This window comes from Bombus terrestris, chromosome 4 (assembly GCF_910591885.1).
Source record: "Bombus terrestris chromosome 4, iyBomTerr1.2, whole genome shotgun sequence".
Lineage (NCBI taxonomy): Eukaryota > Metazoa > Arthropoda > Insecta > Hymenoptera > Apidae > Bombus > Bombus terrestris.
In genome coordinates, this window is record NC_063272.1 from 16550770 (window position 1) to 16573732 (window position 22963).

The 22963-nt window shown below is 34.9% G+C and overlaps 1 protein-coding gene across 3 annotated transcripts; it reads left to right on the forward strand.

Annotated features, from left to right (window-relative positions):
* On the forward strand, positions 1-22686 carry LOC100645749 (protein dissatisfaction). 3 transcript variants are annotated; one of them, XM_012307757.2, is made up of 9 exons: positions 1-150; positions 3098-3178; positions 4062-4223; positions 19627-19753; positions 20229-20433; positions 21146-21265; positions 21545-21784; positions 22003-22084; positions 22352-22686. In XM_012307757.2, exons 1-9 carry the CDS (start codon positions 114-116, stop codon positions 22603-22605), a joined length of 1308 nt encoding a protein of 435 aa, XP_012163147.1. In that variant the 5' UTR covers positions 1-113; the 3' UTR covers positions 22606-22686. The 3 variants fall into 3 exon arrangements, with proteins under 3 accessions (XP_012163147.1, XP_048261197.1, XP_048261198.1); XM_048405240.1 differs by having other exon boundaries at positions 20238-20433; XM_048405241.1 differs by lacking the exon at positions 3098-3178.
* Positions 22687-22963: the final 277 nt, after the last annotated feature.

The following is a 22963-nucleotide window of genomic DNA, read 5'->3' on the forward strand; positions in this document are numbered from 1 at the left end:
GAGTAGCTACGCCGAGGCTCGAAGCCACCTCGTCACGGAGAACGCTTCGAGACTTCGCGCGACTCCCTCGGCGTCGTGTCGGAACGACCACCGGTCCAGTCGTCCGTCTGGGGATGCTCGACTTTGATCAGTCGCGAAGGATGGGCACAGGTCAGTTCGATAAAGCGTGCCTCTCTTGCTTTTCTCGCCAGTGATACGTTGGAGTGGTTCGCCAACCCCCGATCAGGGCACGCGGTACTTAGAAGACAGTGACACACGTGCCGCTTCGTTTCTTCCTTCTTTTTTTAATTATTCTTCGTTTTTATTTATGCACAACATCGGTAAGATGAGACGTTGGTTCCTGTTTTTTCTATATTTGTTTTTCAATTTTTCTTTTTCAAATTTGTTTTTCATCGGATGGCTTCGGAGTTTCGATGACCTGGTGACTTGACAGGTTTAGTTTGAACTTTGGCATGTCGACGTTTGACCGTTTTGGGTGCGCGTTAAAATAGCTTGTATCGTCGGTTTCGTTTACTTTAGCTTCGGAGGATCTCTTTTTGTTTTGATTTTGGTTTTGGACGATTGGAAGAGTTGAAGTTTTCGTTTTAAATGTGTGCGATTATTGGTTGTTCAATTGGTGGCCTTGCAATGGTTTTTGGTCCCGGTGATTGACTTCTGGGACCGATGGTTTGGGATTTGTAATTGAACGGAGATTAGAAAGTTTATTCTGGATAGAGGAGCGGTTATCTTCGGTTCGTATTGTATGGAACTATGCTATTTGGTATTTTGAATTGTACTTTTTGTATAATTATAGTTTAATTGGCTTTTTATAGAAGTGAGATAACGAAACAATGGTTTTTGAAAGCAAGATTGGGTCGCTATGTATTTAATCGGAATGATTTAATTTATATTTTATTAAAAATTGTATCAAATATGTTTCGAAAATCTATTAATTTCATTTTTCGAGATATTTATATGAAAAATTAATATTTATAATTCTCCCAAATTATTTGTCTTTCAAATAAAACAAGATACATGAAATCTAGTTTAGATTTTACGTTTTTTTGCAAAGTATAATTTTTTTTTAATGAAATACGATATGAAATAAAGAATGTTGTGCCTTGTTATTAAAATGAAGTGTTTACTCTCATTATTATTCGTTTCAAAATTACATTCAATGAAAAGAATTGGTAACCAAAGAAACATTGCCAAAGTTTTGTTCGCGACTATTTAATTTTGCTAACTCCAGAATAGATCGCTTTAAAATTCAAGGAATATTATTTGATACTACTTGATATAAAACAATGATAAAACAAATATTTCTAGGAAGATTTATTTTTCTCTTTCTTTTTAATCGTTCGATACAAATTCCCAAAATTGTCCAATTACATAATTAACTTTGTTTAAATTACAACTCGATTTCATAGTAAAAATGAAAGTCTAAATATTAAATTCTAATGTTCAAATACTTCAACGTTCATCCTTCGATGTCATTTAAAAAGTTGCACATCATTTTAAGTTTTCTTTTTCTTTCGACGTAATGTACATTGCGTTAAATATAAATTTATTATTAATAATTTACTATTTTCACAATGTAACATAGCAAATCTAAGCGTTGAACAAAATTGAATGCATAGCGATCTTTTAAACTCTTCCACACTTTCGAAGAAGATACTTCAAATTCAAATATAATAGGATTGCATAAATTTGTAACTATTATCCTCAGATATACTTAATCCCCCTTGTTATTGAAATCGTTTATAGTTAATCGACGCGTAGGACACATAAGACGACGATGTCTAGATATAAGCGTAAACGTCGAAGGAGGTAATCTGTTGGGGTTGAAGCAGCTCGACTGATCGGGTTAGGTTGGTAGGTATTTGGTGTGAGAAGAAGGTGGTTGGTTCCCCAGGCCAGAAACGGAAGCTTTGGTTGGCTTAGGCATGGCTGTGTTTTTCTTGCCGCGGATCATTAGGACGATTAGGGTTCCTCCAAAAAGGGGGAGAACAGATTAACGCTCCAGCTCTTCTTGCGGTCCGCTTTGCTTTCTTAAACGGAGTTCTCTTTCCGCCAGCTTTTCACTTCGTTTTTAGGTTCTCCGGTTTATACGAGTGGCTCGGTGGTATCTCTCACGTCGGATTAATCGCATGGTCAACCATTTGTTCGAGAGATAAATTAAGAAATTTTATTTAACGCGTTTGAAAGAGTTTTCCACTTTACTTGAAGATAAAAATGTAATTCTTTTATTTTATCTGCGTTTGTTTAGTTGTTTATAGTGTTCATCGATGGAAGGTATATCTCAGAAATTGGTGGTTCTTAACGAAACTGAAATTGTATAAAACAGTGAAAATATAAATAAATATTCGTATTTTTATCATTACGAAGCTGTTAAGAATGGTATAGTTTGTAAAATGTACGTAGTATACATGAAACAAAGGTTTCAGAGAAATTTGTTCGAATACATGATGGAATAAGAATTAAGTAGAAATATCTGTATACAGTCAGACACGTTGGACGCAACTTTCTTTTAGCTACAAACGTAATCAATGAATTTGTTTTATCATTTCAATTTCTCGTATCATTGAGAGAGATGTCAAGTAATTGAATTATGGAAAATGTAATTTTTTATAGCTTTCGTTGTATAAAATTTGGAAATTACGCTGGTTCATAAATAGAACACAATGCACAAATCTTCAAAGAAGATATTTTTAATATTTTTAATAATTGTACTTTAACTACAATTATATCTTCATTATCAACTCTTTAATTTCTAAAAGCATTATAAACATATATATTCAATTTACATAATACATATTAATGCATTAAGTATTTTTTGAAAAATTTTCTAAATAATTGCATACTCAATAAATACTGAATATTCGTATTATACAAAAATCAAATATTCTTAGGAATTAGAAACAATTGAACGTTTAATTAATTAATTACAGTTGATCGTAATTTAAACAAAGTTTAAAAACAGAAAGTATATTAAACAAGGCTTTATTTCTGAAAAACATTTTGCTTTCAAAAACAGACAAATACAAAGCGAAAAGAAACAAAGCTATCATTAACAATTGCTAGATTTTCCGTTTTTCCATTAAGTCAATTTCTGTTGTAGGGGACAGATTACTTGATATACCGTGTCTGGTATGCGGTGACCGTAGCTCTGGAAAACACTACGGCATCTACAGTTGCGACGGTAATTATCAAGCTCTTCTGTACTTAAATTTTTCATTAAAAAAACACTCCGACAAACGTTCGTTTATCTTTTATAAGAGACAACAGATTCGTTGATTACAATCCACTTTTATTTAACGATTCATTCTCTTGACAGCTAACCGAAACAACACGTATTCACGATAATTTTCTGACTAGCTTAATGCTTTAGATTTAGATTAGATTCGCTCAAAATGTTTAGAGAGAGAAGATTGTTTAATTATCAATTAAATAAACCATAAAGGTTAAATCTACGTAATGATCGTAACTTATCCGACGGTATAGGGTGTTCTATCAACTCTGTTCCAATGAATGTTGTACAGTTGAAAAAAATATATATGTAATTTGGTGATAGCGGTTTCGCAGATGAAGGAATAGGGGAAATCTGGAGATTAGTTTCGATTTTTAATAAATTTACTTTAACAATCTTACGCATCAATCAAAATTGGAATTCAGGGTTCTCTTGCATAATTAAACTAATATCATTAGTTCGATTTTACACGAATCACAAATTATAAATCACTAATATCATTCATAACAGAAACGACTGAAATTTTACACATTAAAGATCATCTAATTTTTAATCTAAACGTAAAGTTATAAAATTATAAAATATACTCCTATAATCTATAACTTGTAATATATTGTTACCAATATTATTACTCTTTAAATTTTTATGCAAATGTCTACCATCTCGTTACGTATCTTCTTAAGCCTGCAACTTTCACCTATTATACCAAATAGACAGAATTGATAAGACACCTTGTATAAAATTGATTTTTATTTAGCGTACTTCTCGCTAAATTATTTTACGATACAATCGATCGATTTTTAACAGAACGTTCGAATTTTTCTGTGCTGTCCAGGTTGTTCAGGATTTTTCAAGAGGAGCATTCACAGCAATCGAAGGTACATCTGCAAGGTTCAGGGTGCCATGAAAGGGCGCTGCCCCATCGACAAGACCCACAGGAACCAATGTCGTGCCTGCAGACTCGCCAAGTGTTTCGAAGCCAACATGAACAGAGACGGTAAGTGATGAAACTTTTTTGGAAATGTTTACATAGCATCGTGAGATCAGATACGTCTCCTATAGAAAAAGTATCGTAGGTGTGATTCCGCGCGAGGAAAGAATACCACGATATCATAGGACATCGGGAGCGGTCTAATGGCGTGCTTGCTTGTCAAGAGGAAGGCCTCGAAGAGCTCCCAGCAGAGCAGGCTGTGACCGCCTCTGTTTTCCCCGCGGACTCTACACCGTTGTTAATTATAGTAGAGACGAAAGAAATAGGCTTCAATCTTCTAACTACAAGAGTTGAGCTTTTTATAAGATTAATCGAAAGTTTTAACAACTATTTCTCGATAAATACGATGTTTGATAATATTGATAGTATATATAAGTTCTCGTGTTTTTTGGAGTGAACTGGATATTTATTGGTATGAAAGAAACGATAGGAGAATTTTAATCAACTTGTTTTCCCTTGGAATCTATTGTTCTTAATTAATTTTAAAGAATTAGATTGCATTAAAATTAAGTTAGAAAAACAGATTCGTTAGTTGACAATAGATTGATTTTTTTTTATCGAGTTGATTTGTTTAACGATTTTCTCCGTCTCTAATTATGAAAAATACAGAGAACTGACTATGGTGTAATTCTTAAAACGTTGGACAGTCTTCCCATTAACAAAAGAATATCACTGTACCTTCGTTAATATTACCGATACTTGACCATGGGAACTTATTTATACTCCTAGTAATTGAAGGAGAATTTTATCTTCCTCTTTGAAGGATTAATATACCTGGGTTGTTAGATAAAAATAAAAATCTAAAGTGGTCCGAGCGATAAAGTAAAATAAAAGATATTCTATTATATTTGACGAGATAGTTTTTTCGGAAGTATTAAAATAATCTTTAATAATATATTTTTTTTTATATTATTCTTCTAATGGTAATAGCTCTTGTAACGTGTTTTCACTGTTCATGAAGTTTGTTACGACTTTAATAATGTTGTAAATGTTAATTAAAATGTAAAGAATCTCATTAACAGAAAGATGTAATATTGAAAAATTTTTTAAACCGAAAATAAAAATAAATAAAAGTTATGTAATAAAAAAATGTAAAAGATAATGATACCTACAAAATTAATTGATTTTCAAATAAATGGACTTGAGATATATACATATTCAGTTTATTGGAATTTATTATAATTCAACTAATATTCAATGGGATACATCGATAGCAAAGAAGTAGCGCTGATCTTGGATGGTCTATTTCTTCTGTCTGTACTATAGTAACAAAAATAGCTTGTTTGCCACATTTTTTTATGTAGTTGCTTTTTTTAAATCTTACATGACAGTTCACGACAAAATGATTGCACGTTTCAAAATTTTCGTAAACAAATCTAATATTAAATAAAATTAATATGAAAGAATGTACGTACAAAGAGATATTAATTTAAGTTAATATTTTTGAAAAAAATTTAACTTATTCTTAAGATTCAATACAATTATTCATACTACTTCAATAGATAAATCTAATCTTTTAATACTGTAGAGATGTGCTATCATTTTGTGGTGAATTTCAGTAGAAAATGAAGTAGAAGTTGTAACAATTGAATGTCTCTTTGATTTCTTCCAAAGTGTAGTTTTGAGCAAATCAATTATTATTTTGCTAGACTTTCTTGAATCTTTCGTCTAAATTAGCTGGATTTAGATATTAGTAGTCTAGTTGCGATTCTCTTGTGGTTTCACGGGACAAAGATTTTCGAACCGCGAATGCCCCGCAAAGACAGTGACTTCAGTGGCTATTGGTCAGACAAACCCTCCTAAGCAAACGTAGTCGTGGATCTAGTAAAACAGTAATCATGGTTAAATACTCTATTTGTCGTTGGTTTTACAACTAATTCATCAAAGGATTCATTTGATCCATGACGTATGTCGTTACATAAACAAAAGATTGAATTTTGTTAAGTACGTAAATTACAAACTAAATTCTTCAGGTACATTCAAATTGCTATGAGTATCAATATACTGAATATTCCTAAGATCTATAAATAGACCAAAAGAGTATTTTTAAGTTTTACTTAAACATAAAACTAGAAATACATATATGTACTATACATTAAATTCTTTAATTATTCACACAATTAAGCAAGGACTATAAACTAAATTTCTTAAATGTTCAAGTTCCCATAAATATTATATTCATTCTACTAAACATTTTTAACTTAAAAACATGCTCAAAAAATGAAACTGTTTTGTAAAAGAATATCGTAATCCCTCATTCAAGGTTGATTAATTCACGGAAATTCGAAACTTATTACATTGTTATAATTAATATGTTGGAAACAACTTTTATATGAGGTGAAACGAAACTGCATACGACTTTTTTCCCGACAATCTCTGAACGACTGAATTTTTCATCCAACAGTATTAAGTTTCATCGAAATTGCGTTATCACACAGCATGCTGCGTGTCTCTATTAATCGACGACACGGGAGACTTCAATAGAACTGGTTCGAATGTGGAGACTCAATAACGATTTTGCACCGTCATACCACGTTTCGCTTTTCCATGATCTCTCACTTGATCGTTACTTCCAGCCCTCGATATTTCGCCGCAAAATTCACGGATACCAGCGTGTATACTTCTCGACCAACGTTGCTGACCATTTCCATTTAATTAATTAATCGATCGAAAACGTGTAATCTTCTTTCAATGTAGCATTACATTATGTCCCCGATGAAAGGTCGGACAGTAATTAACATTCGTTTGCTGTAAATTTTATCACTCTCCTTGTATAACACGTAAACGTTATGTTTCTTCTACAATGTTTCACCGCGGAATAAATTTTTTATTGTAGAAAAGGAATCAACAATAATAACAGTTTCAACGATGTACAGGGATTCAATATTTCAAATCTCTTTTGTTAGCCTCAAGCATTCGAGCATGTATTGATTTGAAGGTATACATATATTCTGCATGCCAGGGCAAATCGGATTTGATATCGATAAGTACACGACTTTGTGTAATCCTCGTTTGATATTTCAACTGAATACCATGTCATGGTTATATGCGTAATTAATAGGTTCTTGTTAAAACCCGCGATTTACACGGTATATGGAATTTCTGTAAAATATTAATTCCGTGTTATTGTTCCTAAACGAATGCAAAATATTATTCTTAAACTCTAGAAACGTCTAAAATTTAGATTTATTTTTCGCTACTTTCTCTAAAGAGCTTTTCTGTATTTCACATAAGTTTTGGATAGTTTGAGTTTTGAAATAATTCCTACACTTTAAATCACAGCAATATGTAGCTCTTTATTTCGAGTTGCAGAATTGCTTCCAAGAAATTTACTTTTAAATACGACTGAAGTAATACATTTGATATTTTAATAATTCAATTTAAATTCTCATGAGCAACATGCTTCCTCAGAAAAATGAAAATCTTTTTTTAAGCTTTTAAATTAACTTTGAGAAAGTTTAATTAAATGTTAATATGAACAAAAACATGAATACATAAATATGTATATAATAAGCTGACTTTGCTGTATATATATTTTATTCACTCTCTGTAACCATATTTACCGTTTATCATACATCATGTTCATATTAATTGCTCTTCTGCCTTAGAAATATCAGACGATATTGATACCCTGCTCACACTTGAAGTGAACTCTATCGAGTTCTGTTAAATACTGTTTGACATTTGCTAATTGTTATCACGTTGCAATCGGTTCTGGACAAGAAAATATAATACTAAGAAAATACTTTGAAATTATAAAAAGCGCCTTATATGCTAAATACAACCGTTGAATTAAATACTAAACGTGAATTCGTTGCGAGTATAATAACAGTTAAGCGAGACACGGTTAAATGAAACTTACCTTAATAACGAGCTACAATATCATGATCAAAACTTGAAAAAACATTTCTCTAAGTTTCATTTAAAGGAGCGATATGGCCAGAAATAACATCGCAATGAAATTAAGTATTTGTACTTTAAATTTTTCGTTAAACACCAAAATTTTCGATGAGTTGCGAAAAAATGTTCAATATACATATAGCCGTAAAAGGGAACCGCCGTACTGCGAGAAAATGACCAAAGAAGAATGTTATAAAATACTCGGGCAACTCACGCGAGCTTGAAACAAAAAAAGAGGAGAAGATCAAAAACGTTCGAGAAAAGTAAAAAAATCAAAGAAGAACGAGCAAAGGAGGTTTCGAGCGAAGAAGCCCGATCAAGAAGCAGTAACATGAGAGGGAAATGGTACAGACAGTACCAGGTAAATATAAGAAGAAACAGAAATACAAAGAAAGACGAACGAAAATAAGAAAAGAAAGACGAAAGGAAGAAGAGCGAGGAAGGCAGAGCATATTCAAAGGAAGGCAAAGAGCGGGAGGAAAAGCGGCGGATGAGAGATAGAGGTACGTATCGAAAGAGAAAGGCAGCCAGGGGCGGACCAGACCGCTCGATGGGGATGAGGGTGGCCAGGGTGTCGGGGGGTGTTTAATGCAGGACGGGTGCTCTGGTTCCCAGCGGTTGCGGAGGCTCCAGACGCGAGTAAGAGAGGAGATTCAATTAGTGGCAGAGCTTCCTAACGTTAAGGAGGCTCCACACGAAGTGAGGTGAGCCTCTAGTTCTTGCGTTTCTCTCTTACCCCCTTGTTTTTCTCTGTCTCTCGTTTACTCTCTCTCTCTCTACATGATCATCATGCGCGAAAAACGCACGAGTATGTGCTTGTTACGAGACTCCTTCCTCTGCTTGCTCTCACAATTAGTTTCACGGAAATTAACAGCAATTCATGGAGATTATCAACGGTGAGAAGACTTTTGTGTTCACGAAGGAGATGATGGTTGTTGTGGCAGATAAAGAGAGTGGTGGTATAGATAATTTAAAAAATGTCGATTGTTGTCAGATCTGTACATATCTTTAATTCAGTATATAACTAATTGGCTAGATATGAGTAATTAGATAGTTAAAGGTATTAACGAAGACAGTTTTCTTTTGAGCGCAGTAGTATATCGAGTTTCATATCTAATGCTAGAAATAAAGAATAAGAGGAAATTCTTTCTTTGATACGACTAGGATTACCATATAATCAAGCAAATATCACTATACACCGATAATACTGCCAATACTAAGAAACGGATCTTTCACCCTCTATCAGAAAAGAAAATGATAACAATTCTACTTTATCCAAGGACATCAGATTCTCAATTCTTTTATAGAAAGAATTTCTATTTAAGTTGTACCTTATCTTGCATCCTACATCCGACTATCGTCTTTCTTGGATTTTACAAATCTCTATTTAGATTCTATTTCTTTACTTGCATTCACAAATTTACACAGTCTGCGTCATATTTTTCCTTCACACCAACACCTTACCTTATTGCCATTTTTACCATTCTTTTTATCATTTTGCCATTCTTACTCTACATCCTACGTTATCCTTGCGCTATTACCATTTTATTGGCGCGCTTTTACGACGGACCGTGCAGATCGCATAACGAAACATTGTGAAACGCCCATAAGACGTAGGTGACCACTCGGTAAGTGGTATATATTATGTATGCGGTGCTCGGCGCTTCGCGAAACGCCGCCGCAGGCATGCAATCATCCGCCGCCTGACAACCCGGAGATCTCTAACCCCTCACACCAGCGTATACCAGCACCCTTCGCTCGTTCCACGGAAATTCATCCCTCTCGGTGTCATTTGCTCTGCCCGTCTACCTTGCCGACGAAATGCCCCGCACAGCGCGGACCCGTATATTTTGCGAAATATGGCGTTAAACGATATCAGAAGATTACCAAGCGGCTTACCGCGTGGGATTTGTAACTTGTAAAGGGAAAGAGAGGATCCACGGCGACCCATCGAATCTTCCTTCCGCTTCTCGCATCTCGCGAGGGAACCTTCAATTTCTTTTCGCTTTTTTCGCGTATTTGCAACCAGCGGACGAGTTTTCAAGCTCTGCTGACGAAATTATCGTACGGTATATCGAATCATTTTATTCCTTTGCGATCGCTTCTTCTCTTGTTTTCGGTGCTTTTGTTCGATATTCGTTTAAGTCAAAGGAAAATTTACTTTTCTTTACATCTATATGCTTCGATAGTGGTACTTATTCCTAAATGGTATTATATCTTTATAATAATAGTTCGTGATGGAGATATAAGGAGATAAAATTTTTAGGTCAGGAAGTATAAGAAACACTGTTGGTAAAAATAAATATACTGATACTACCGAAGATATATACATATATTATATATTTTGTTGATTGTTTTCATGTCTTAATGTTTTGTTCGAAACTTGTTCCATTGTGCTGATGTTTAAAAAGTTGTTTGCATAAAATTTGCTTCATTGTCTTGTTGTCTAGACTTCACACCCGGCATTTCTAATAATAAAAAAGAAATTATTATGATCGTTTCCATGGGGGGAACGTAGCTATAGTTAGAAATTAATTGAAAGAACTCGAGAAATTCGATAAAAGTTATATTACTCTTCATATTCTCGTCTCTCAATCTTCAAATATAGTAAAGTCAAGATCTTCATTTTCAAATCTTATCACACATTCCTCGTGGATCCATTTTAATCCAAACAATGCTACGAAGCTTTCCAATTAACAACAAGGTGTGAGAGGTTAAGTCTTGACTTGTTAGAACGAAATAAATGAACCGGTTAGTCCTCTCTGGCCTTACGGTCAACATCATTTCCAGTGTACACATACAAATCGAGGCTAGGCCGTTGGATTCCGCAAACTTTGCCTCGTTTCATGCCCAATCGATCGCGGCTCGCAACTTCCAAGTTTAAATCTCTTTGTTTCCGTTCATAATTCGAAGCCACCCTTTCTCTAGAGGTGGCGAGCACTCTGAACCGGAATTAAACCGGCGCGCCCCGTGTTTGCCCCTTTCGTCGGTGGAAAATCGGGATTATTTCCGATACTTCGTTTCCAGGATAACTTTCCAACGTTCACAGTTTCCGCGTCTACGAAGAAGGAAATAATTAGAATGACTTTAATCTCCGTGATGTTACGATTCGATTTCGCTACGCTTTTAATGCAGAATGCTACATACACACGGAATGCATATAACGTGCAAAAACGTACAAAGTATTCAAAGTGTTTATTACATTACTTAGTAGATAAAACAAATTTTTATTTAGATTCTATTTCTTTAGTTATTGTCCACAAAAATATAAAATCGCATAAAACATCCGCAGTCTATCTGTTGCGTTCCTTTGTGTACATTCCGTTAAATTAAATTCTTTTAAATTAAATTAAGTTCTTTTAAATTAAATCCTTTCATATATAAATATGTCATTGCATTAGTTTGCTTTTAAAATATTGAAATAGGGGAAAATTACACGATACTGATCTGGCAACAGTGGCTGACTAAATCAACGCGAACCTATTGGAACGAAACGCAAGGGTTCAGAAATACCGCAAGGTGTTTATGATCACAAGGTGTTTATGATTGAACGATCGTAAAACCATCGACGGACCTTCGTTCGAAAGAAAACCAAAGCATCTTTCAAAGAGCCAGAGAAACAGAAAAGGCAACTGGAGCCAAAGGAGCGAGCCTACGGCGTTACTAGGGTTTTGCTGGCCGATCGGTCGACCGCGTGTTGGCGTCGACCACGGTCGGCGACGAAGAAAGGCGGACGCGGGGGTGAAAACCATAGAGCAGGGGTGAGAACGATGGATGGGGGTTGCGTGGGAGTGGACGGCTGGTAACGCAACGAAGCGAGGCGTGCCGTACACGCGGCCGGCAGCATCAATCCATCCACATAAACGGTAAACTGTAAAGCGGGTCTCTCTGAAGAGAGAGATGCGAGATCAGGGTGAGCCGCGAGGGGCTGAGCGTGCGAAGCGGGCTGACAAGGTTGAAAAGAGGAAGACAGGAAGCGGACGCTCTCCCTCTTGCGGTAGGACGCGCGATGTGTGTGGACGGAACGGGTCGTTGCGTTAAGCCGGGCTTTGATCGTCACCTGTCATAGTAACGCTCAGAGGGACCCCGCAACGGATACGGTTCACGTAACTGCGAGAATTACGTCCGCGAGCTTATGCATCTCGCGAACGAGGAAACGCGCCGTTCCCGTCCCGCGAATGGATCATGTTCGTTTCCCGGCCGCTTTGCTGGCACGTTCGGCACGTTTTCACGGATGCATAATTTTGTAGGATTCTTGCGAGAAAAAAAGGTTCATTTTGAAGATTATGGCTCTTGGCTTGAATTTTATTTGTAGCTTTAAAGCGTTTATCGTTAAAATGGAATGTTAAAGGTACAGTGAATGTACAGTGAATGCACGTATAATATCGGATGTACAACTAGGGATATTTTAATATGTTGAAGAATTGATATTTGCATATGTACATGCTGTTATAAATGTATGATTTTATAAGATCCTTCTGAAAAGAAGAAGGCTTTATTATAAAAGCTATTGCTTGTACCTTTTTTATAAAGCGTTTGATAAGTGAAATGATCTTTTTCAATATATTTTTCACATAATTGATTCGATTTATGCGTAAATGGAGTTCGGTGTAAGAGGAACTTATGAATTTTAATTTATGTTCCTCATAAGTAAGCAAAATTCTGGCTATGGATGGTGTAATTATCAACGGACACATAACTTGTGTCTGAATTTATACGACAAGGAATCTTCATGTACAAGGTCCCTTACACAGGTTCCTATTGGACGCATAATCCTGTTGGACACTCCATTAATCGTTGGTCATCTCATTTACACATATGTGAAATGTCATGCGCTAACCCTCCTCTGTTAATCTGCATAACATACATACATACGTATTCGCCCCGTGAATCGGACAACAATTTCCCGAAGAGACAACAGATCATACCCTGTTAATAGCATACATACATCAAAGAATATAGACAATTTTTAGTTAATTTTCGTGTTGAAATTTATGATTCAAATACACTGTTCATACACTGAACAGTTTATAATTCAATCCGATAATTTGATTTCAAAACCTGGTGTTAAATAATCGACTCGAAGGATTATAATAGCGATTTATGAGATTATAAGCATTTGTAACCCTACCGTTTGAATAGACTATATTATGTTTCAATAAAGACAGTAGTATAAGTCAATAATACAGACGATGTTAGAATCATTGACCATAGCTACTTAGGGACACTACTTTATATCTTTACAGAAACAACTGTAATAACCTATGCCTATAATATGTGTAAAACACTTTAGCATAACTATTGAGATATCTTATATTTATACTTTAATTAATTCAATAAGCAGGGAATGCTACCAACAATAATGTAACTGTTGCACATAAACTCCACAAATTTTCTTTGGACGTTTTCGACTTTAATCTTGCATAAACACAAAATTCTGAACAATTAATCATTTTGTTGATAATCTAAATTGCCGTGTTTTATAAGAGACTAGTAAGTGCCCTGATACATATGAACACTAATATACGTACATTTGAAGTGCAAATTTAAAGTCTACCAGTGATATTCCATATACACAAACCTGATACATACTATACTATTTCAATACATCCCTATATCCTCTAAATACACACAAACCTTTCGATCTTCTATAAACATACCCTCGTGTTAGAACATTCATAGCATTTTCCAGAAGACAGAAAACAAGTTCATAGAGGGTCGGCTCCCTTTCCCGGCATCCGTTTGACACAACACACCTATACGTTCGTGCACTCCATGCATATACACTGGGAGCGTCCATATGAATCTCTCTGGAGCGATAACACGTGTACGGACGCGTCGTACACGCGAGTCCGACACACGAATCGTGAATTCGGCCCCTCCAATCGGCTGAATTCGACGGCACGGAAACGTTGATGGCGATGCTGATGGTGGTGAAGGCGAAGCCTGGTGGTGGTAGTCGATGTATCAACCCCACTCACTCGAGGATTAGCCTTCGAGATCGCTGACTGCTGAAATGTTCACAGATCGGTTTACCGTTTAGCAGGATAGAGAGTGTGAGCCCTCGTGATCCATGGCCCGTGTGAGCACCAAACCCACGCACAAGCACACACACATACACACACACGTACATATACACCATATAGAGAAACATATACAGATCGTAGCGTTCGAATTTCGTTCTCCCGCATACGTAGATCACGCGCGCTCGTTCTCCGATCGTTTCTATCGCTTGTACACTTGTGCTCCTTTATCCGCTTGCTTTTTTCACCGTTCGCTCTTCCGTTTCTCTACTTTATCTTCTTTTCCTTGCTTTCGTTTTTCCTTCCTTGTTATTCTAGTTTCGTTAGTTAACTCGTTAAGTACTCTTTTAGATTCTTCCTTTCCGAAGGACAGAGGAGCTTAAGTTGATTGATTTCTTTAGGGCTTCTTTTATGTCCAAGTTTTATTCCATTTTGTTTGATTCTGGGATAGTTGATTTAGTTGGTTTTATTGAATTTCTAGTACAGACAGATATCTATTGTTCGTTCTTCGATTTGATTTAGTTTGGAAAAAGTAAGGCAATAATACGTAACATTTATATTTTTCGTACACACAACAAACGCTAAAATACTTTATTGTCGTGTTAATTAATATGTAATTTAGATTCAGTCTGATGATTCTGTAAAAAAGTAACAAATGTTGCTTCTAACTACTAATTCATCATTCGTACACTTTGGTAAAATTCTTATACTGTTGCTATAAATTGACCAAAGTGTTCGAGCATTTACGAACGACGCTATACGTGGACATCGTTCTCTATTTTACTTCTAACGATGAATGACAAAACGCAAAGGCTTGGAGGCCTAACTTGGCCACGTCGTGCGTACATAGGCCGAACGCCACTCAACTGTGGGAACTCGCATTGTGGACCGCACGTGGTATGCGAGTATTACGCTGGCTCGTGGCTTCTGTGTGCACTGGATGTAGCATCGCGGACGTGCAATAGAGACAGAAACAGAAAGGAAGAGAAAGGAAAGAGAGGGAATGGGTGGATGAAAAGGGAGCAGGGCGCGGTCCATTCCAGCGCATGCGATCCTAATCCCCGCGTCCATTCGACGTCCGGATCGCGAGCACGCACGTACTCGAAAATCGTCCCCTTAAGCCCTCTAGGCCGGACGAAAAATTGTCCCGGCGAATTAAGAGGAACGTGCGCTCGTCCGCTCGTCGGATCTGTCGAGACACGGCCATCGGGGGTGAAATTGGGGGTCTGTTCTTCAACGACGATCAACGATGTTTATCCACACACGGATTTTCTCGCCTGATACCACTACTCGTGGATTTTTAACCTGTTCTCTGGCACATTTTTCGAGCGAGGAATATTTTTGAATGGGTGTGTAAATTAATTCAGAAGCTTTGTTAAAAGAATTGGAATGCTATTTATGGATTATATAACGTACTTTTAATCGTGAAAATAGACTTCATTATTTAAGTATTTACTAGTGTGACATTTACATTTTTGAAATTTTCTATTTGATAATTCAAGATATTGATTTACGTGCTTCATATTATTATATTTTACATTAAAGATTGGATTCATGCAACTTGTTTATGGTAAAATAATATGTTACTATATCCAAACATATAGCCCTTTACATTTTGAAGAAAATTGAAACTCATGTCGATCTACATTTCAAATTGATATGTTTATTTTAAAAAATTATTTTCTTTGTAAAAATTCTCCAATAAATAGATTAATATACTAAGAACAAATAAAAATGTGGCCTGTATCAAAGAACGAAAAAAATATCCGCTCTATAATTTTGCGCATGCGAAGTAAAGTCGTCAACGCTAAGAAAAATGATGTAAGGTCGTTATTTGTTAATTTATTAATTCATATATGATTATTGATGATATATGACACATGGTAATATTTTAATCTTTCTAAAAATAATCGTAAAATTTCTATATGTATTTATAGTACATGATACGATATTTTACTTTTACGATTCACAATTTTAATAAACTCAATTGAAATTCGTTAATAAATAAAGATTAAAATTCGTTAAAATATACATATAAAGTACATTTATATAGTTCATATATTTATAATTTCAATCGCATTGAAACTTTTTGTATTATATATTATTGTATATTCTTACATACTGCACAGTAGAAGGAATTAACTAACTTAGATTTTCTAATAGTAAGTGATATTGAAAGATTTCTTTAAGATACATCCAATTGATTCGCAAGTTATTGACCCCGAGGATTCTATATATATGTGTGCGCACTTCATTGAATGTTACTGAGAAATAATCAGAAATATATTAAAAAATAATAATCTACGTATTTCTAATATTCAATTCTAGATTACAAAGCAAAATACCGCGACTCATCACGTAATATTGGTAAAGTTTAAAGACTCTGTACTGTTATCGATAATTTAAAAATCAACACGATATATCGAAACGGAGAATGGCTAAAAAAAGAAGGAAGAATGCTTTTAAAAATGAATTTTATATTCTAATATCTCAACTGCGTGTGGCATACGAAGAACTTTGCTTACAAAGCAAACAAGCTCGCGGCTCTCGCTGGTTTTTTCGCTCGACTGAAAATTCTCCGGTGAAAAAACAATTATTACTCTCGGAAAATAATAATATTTGTACCTGTTCCGATGCACGGCCAATTTAGTTGATAAAGCAAATAGACCCGAAGCGGATTTCACCTCGCCTTACTTTCTAACTGATTGCATGCACCCCGTATTTGTGCTTACAATGCTTACAAAGCATTTCGCTTTTAATGAACGTTCTGTGATTCTTAGTTATTTGCAAATTAAGCAAGCTATGGACTACATAGAGAAAACAACTACATATTATTATAAACCAAATAAAACCAAATTGTCCATATTTTCATAAATACAACTAAAAATATCGAACCTAAGTAAGAATTTGTTTCACCACCTAAATGGTATAACAGTACATAAGTACTTTGGCTATTTTATATATTTTTGCATACTTTTACAATATTTTGGATATTTTAGGTTTCTCGGAGAGATATTAACATCCGCAATCTCTTAATTAGGTATGTTGACATTGTGTGAACTACGTCCTTGAATATATACATAATTATACATATTTTCAATTTCGCGATACATTGCAAACGTTCCTTAAAAATCTGAAAGTTTCTTAATAATCCTCAAAATAATTCTCAAGAGCGATAGTTTCATTAACGTTAGAAATAGTTCTTTCATAAGAAACCACACAAGACCAAATTTTCCAATACGTAGCTAAAATATTCACCGTAAGAAACCGAGCTTGGGGAGCGTTAATTGCTCCGAAAACAAAAAGAACGAACTTTGACCTCCTTCTGTGCTCGTTCCTTCCAGGATGTATGCACGCGATCCCATCATCAGGCGGATCAGAGAAAGATATATGTACTTACGCCGCCAATGGTACAAAGAGAGGCCGGATAAAGCGCGGATATTGCGACGCCAGTGCGAACGTGGGAATCCACGGCTGCGATCCGCTCAGCCTCATTAATGATGATGTGCTTGCCACCCAGTTGCAGTTCCATTCTGTCTCTATCTCTCTCTCTCTCTCTCTCTCTCTCTCTCTCTCTCTCTCCCTCTCTCTTCCTGTACGCATACATCCACACGTTCTACATATTTCAACGTGTGTAACGGCTATGTCTACCAGAGTCTATCCAGTCTTGCACCTGTCTCTTTCTCTATCCTTTCTCGCGATGCCTTGACAAGGAGACCCCGTGGAAGCTGACGCCCCGGCCAGCCATCGCATTCACCCTCCCATTTCTATCTTCTTCTCCCTCACACTTGGTAGATTCAACCCTCCTACAGGCTGCTCGACCTACCTACCCACCATCGTTGCTCCCCAACCAGCCAAGCCACGGAAATACAGCTCGTACATCTCGAACAGTACCACTCCCCCTGAACTCAATTCCGCGCAACCTGCGCGGACTTTTTCGCTCCCACCGTTAAGTTCTTAGGCGATATTAATAGGAAACCGCCCGGAGATCGAGCGAGGGGCCATCCTATCGCGAGATGATTTGTGATTCTCTCTATCGTAGTTGAAGGTATATTTGGTTTCTTTTTCACGTTTGGTTGTCCGAAGCTGATGATATTCTTACTCATCTTCTTCTTTATTGGCTTGTAAATGAAGTGAAAGATCGTGACAGGATTCGTTAGTATTGTGTAATGTTATTGTAATATTCGCATAATTCCTGCGGAAGGCATTAACGAGAATCATTGATATTAATTCTGATTTAAATCGACATTAATTGGCAATAGAGAAATCTGTGTTGATTGTGTTGATATAATATTTAATATGAAAGTTTTAATATTGCCCCTGATCTGGATTTCAAGCAATCTGCGCGGACTTTTTCTATTTGAAGTTTGGTTTGGTTTCTTTTTCGCCTTTCGTTGTTGAGGAGGGATAAGGGAATGGTTTGATCACAAATAAGACGCGACTTTTATCGATGCGTAAATGAGGTGAAAAATCGTGACAGGATTGTGTACACAGGAATTTCATTCGAACGGTCTTTTAAAGACGGATGGATGTGGAAGTTGGTTTTGTCGATGCTCAGAGTTTGTTAGGGGTGCTATTAGTCTTTCCTGGGTAAAAGATTTGGGGAGAATTCCTTTTTAGGTCGTGTTCTTTTTGTTATTATATAGGATATGTTAATACATTTATTCAACGTTATTGAGGAACTCAAAACATGGAATTATTTATGTAATAATATTACTATTATGTCATTATATCCGAGAACATCTTTTTTAATACATTAGATGATGACCACAAATAATTTATCATCAATTCTCCATCATTTCTTTATCAACATCCTTTTATTAAAATGTTTAGGAAGTAATTTTTATTCGAAATTTCTTCGAACTTTCATAAAATATTTAAAAATATTGTAAATAAAGTAGTTCATCTTATTTGATGATAATATTTCAAACGATGTGAATAATTCTATAAGGCGTATTAAAGATTGACCCTTTTAACGTGTAATTTATCGTATTTAAAGAAATTTAGAATCCCGTATTCAATCCTTCGCCAGCCTTTTTGCTCCCCCTATTAAGCACTTGAGTGGCATCAATAGAGCCATTCAAGATGATACTCCGGCATTAAGAGATCACTCATGGTTATATCGAGAATGTATTTCGTAAATCAATCATATTGATGTGCTTCAGAGAAACTGGAAAGAACATATTTGAAAAACAATTAACATATACGACTAATAAACAAAATTATGAAAGTTATGAAAAAGGAGAAGGAATAAATTTTTATGTATTTAAATAAATCTACCTTTTTGTCAATTTAACTTCTTTCTTTCGGATTTTGCTACTGATTAAATATCTTGGAAATTTTTATTATTATTAAAAACACTTAAATTTAGGAAATGCATTAGGAAAGTTTTTTAGTAATGAAAACTACATATTATACATGGATAATCATTAGACAATGAGAATCCAACATGAAAATAACACATATTCTTTATAATTGATGTTTAGCTGTACAACACGAACGAGGTCCGAGGAAGCCAAAACAACCTCAACAACAATCACCGATCGCACCACCTTTACACAATGATCGATTAAGAACTGGTCTTGGTTCCCCTTATGTTCTTTTGCACCAAAGGTGTGTATGAAGTTCTTATTAAAATCTGTACTTATATTTGTACACATTAGTATTAGATAGTAAATATCGTAACTTAATACGCTACGTTATTGTTCTGTTTAAACACAATGTCTGATTCATCAATGGCTCATACTACTTAAATTGACGAGGCTTATGAAGGAATAATTCAATTTCTCCTTTCGATGTTGAAGAATTAAAAGATATACCATATTATCTTCTACACATTCTTAAGCCGATTTTAAAATCGTGCCAGAAATATCATACAGGCTATCAAAGATATGTTATTATTCATCCTATACTTTATACATATCATTAATTATTCTATATTTTATTGCTAAAAGTATTTTCATCGTTTAAAATATAATTGAGAAAAAGATCATCTATGATTTTAATCTAAATATTACTGCAAAACCTTACTTTTAGCAATTAGAGATTGATAACTCAAATAAAAGGACGCTAAGGATAATGTGTGCAGAAAGTTCAGGTGCGACCAGAGGTTCTCGCCTTATCCACGGCCAGTGGCACTGGTGCAGAAACCACCGGAGGACTCTTCGTCCCCGGCACCATTGGCTCTACCGCATTCTCCTTCGACCACGACCCTCTACTCAGCACCCCCGAGCGTCGCTCTGACACCGCAGCCACCCCTTCTTCAGATACTAATGTCCGCGGAGCAGTGTCAGGTAAGTAATTCAGCTCAATTTGCTCGAGTCTGGTGTTTCCCCTTTGCAAACTTTATAACCGTCAATCCGACAAATCCTGCCGGTTTCACACTCTGGACTGAAACTGAGCGATCGTGGACCCTGTGTTGACGAGATCCTCGTTCCTTGTTTTGGATTTAGTTTCGTGAAATTAACTTTCCGGTAACACACAGGGAGAAGTTTAGAGAAATGTTTTAAATGTCTATATGATAATTTTGTAGAATACGAATGTAATGTAGATTCATACTATACGAATACGACTGAAAAACTAAACTAAATAGAGATTTTACCTTTCGTGATATTACAATTAGTTACTGAGGATATCTTCTTTATTTTCGCATATTATATGCATTCTTTACATTTTTAAATTTTATTACAGAGTTTTTGTTTAGAGCTATAGCTCAATGTTGCAATATTGACATAATTTTTGGGGATTAAAGTATTAACAAAAGGAATTGATAATTTTTTTTTTTTTTGAAAGAATAGAGAAATTTGTGTTGATTTTTAATAATATAATATTAAATATTTGAAATATCTAGATTATCAAATTGCTTAAAAATAGCTTACAAATTTTTAATAATAATTTATAACATCATAAAGTTATGTTATTCTTTAGACAAAGTATTTTAGTTTTAAAATATTATTCTTAGATGCGTATTATTTGTTTAAATACATTTTCATATTTATTTATAAGGAACTCGTATGGAATGCACCACTGCAATCGGAAACAGAATACTCTTTGGAACAAACAGAAGCTAGTCATAATTCCACTGGGACATTAATAAATCCCAATCCTACGCGAGAACTACTACAGGTAACTATACCAAAAATTTTACGATAATTATTTTTATAAAATATAAAATCTTCAAAATAAAATTAATGACAAATTGATTTATATATATATGAAACGGTTCATTTTCTAATCCGATATAATTTTATTAAAGAGTTTGAAATTGAAAATATATACCTAATGTTAGAAAGCAATTTAATATATTTTATTATTTTACATTTCTAAATATACAAAATGTGTAATTAATAAAGCAGATGAAACAAAAATTTCACTCGGAGAACGAAGCTTATTAATATGTTTCAGGAAACAACTGCGCGTTTACTATTTATGGCAGTAAGATGGGTTTGTTGCTTACCACTATTCCAATCCCTTTCGAAGAACGATCAATTATTGTTACTCGAAGGCTCGTGGACACAACTTTTTCTCCTGCATCTAGCACAGTGGTCTATATCGTGGAATATTACTGGCTTACTGGAGGATGAACAAGTACGAGCAAGATTGCCAGACGAAGCTACAACGAATCAACAATTAATTACTATTCAGGTAATAATTTAACTTATATAAAATTATATTAATTACTGCATAGAATATGAAATATTTTGCAATTTCATCATAAGAAAATGAATAAATAATTAACATTTTCTTTAATATTTTGGACAAATATGAACGAGAATATTTCTATAATTTTAAGTAATAAAAAGTAATAGTGAAAATTTAAAAAAAAGGAATTATTTACGATTTTATGTATGCCTGCATTTCAGGACACGATATGCCGTTTTAGGCAACTCTCACCAGATATGAGTGAATGGGGATGTATGAAAGCGGTAGCACTGTTTACTCCAGGTAATAAGAAATTTTAATTTTTAATTTCGAAAAAGTTGATAAATATATTTCAAACAAATTTCGTAATTTGAATTTATGAAAATATTTTTACTTAAATAATTGAAATCAAGGAAATACTTAAAACTTCGATCTTTCTCTTCTCTTACCTTTAAGCGATATAAAGTAACGAAATATTTTACGTTTCGATCTCGATTGCTGTGTGTTTCTAAACCGCAGATTAAACCGATATTTAAAATCCTGTTTCGATATCGATATGTTCCTTCACAGAAACGGAGGGTCTTCACGCCAGCGAGTCGATCAAAATGTTACAAGATCAGGCTCAATGCATTCTAGGGGATTACACGAAATCTCGTTATCAACGACAACCAGGTAGAAGCGGGACATTAATGCACGTTGTCGGACGTTTGACGTCCATCTTCCCAAAATTGGTCGAACGTTTGTTTTTTCACGAAACCATAGGCGAAATTCCGATTTCCCGTTTGTTGGTTGATATGTATCAAATGAAAGGACACACAAACTGAGATTTGTGACGATATAATCATGTGAAAAATCCCTGTGGCTTTCCAAAACACTGTCGATTCTTTAAGCCAGATACCGTAGAGATCGGGACAAGTTTTTGAAACCTGTAGCTAAAGACTGCAAAATTATACGAAAGATCACTGGTTTTGGTGAAATGGTTATGATCTATGAACATATTTGATTAAACAATACCAAAGAACTATTCAGTTAGCTTTACGTATCATGATTTTATATAATTTTGTATTACAGTGCAATACATTGAATATATTACTTATAATATATTGAGTATATTCAATTTTGTTCGATAATGAATTTCGTTTTTATGATCAATAGGATTTGTTGCTTCTAGATAAAAAGACA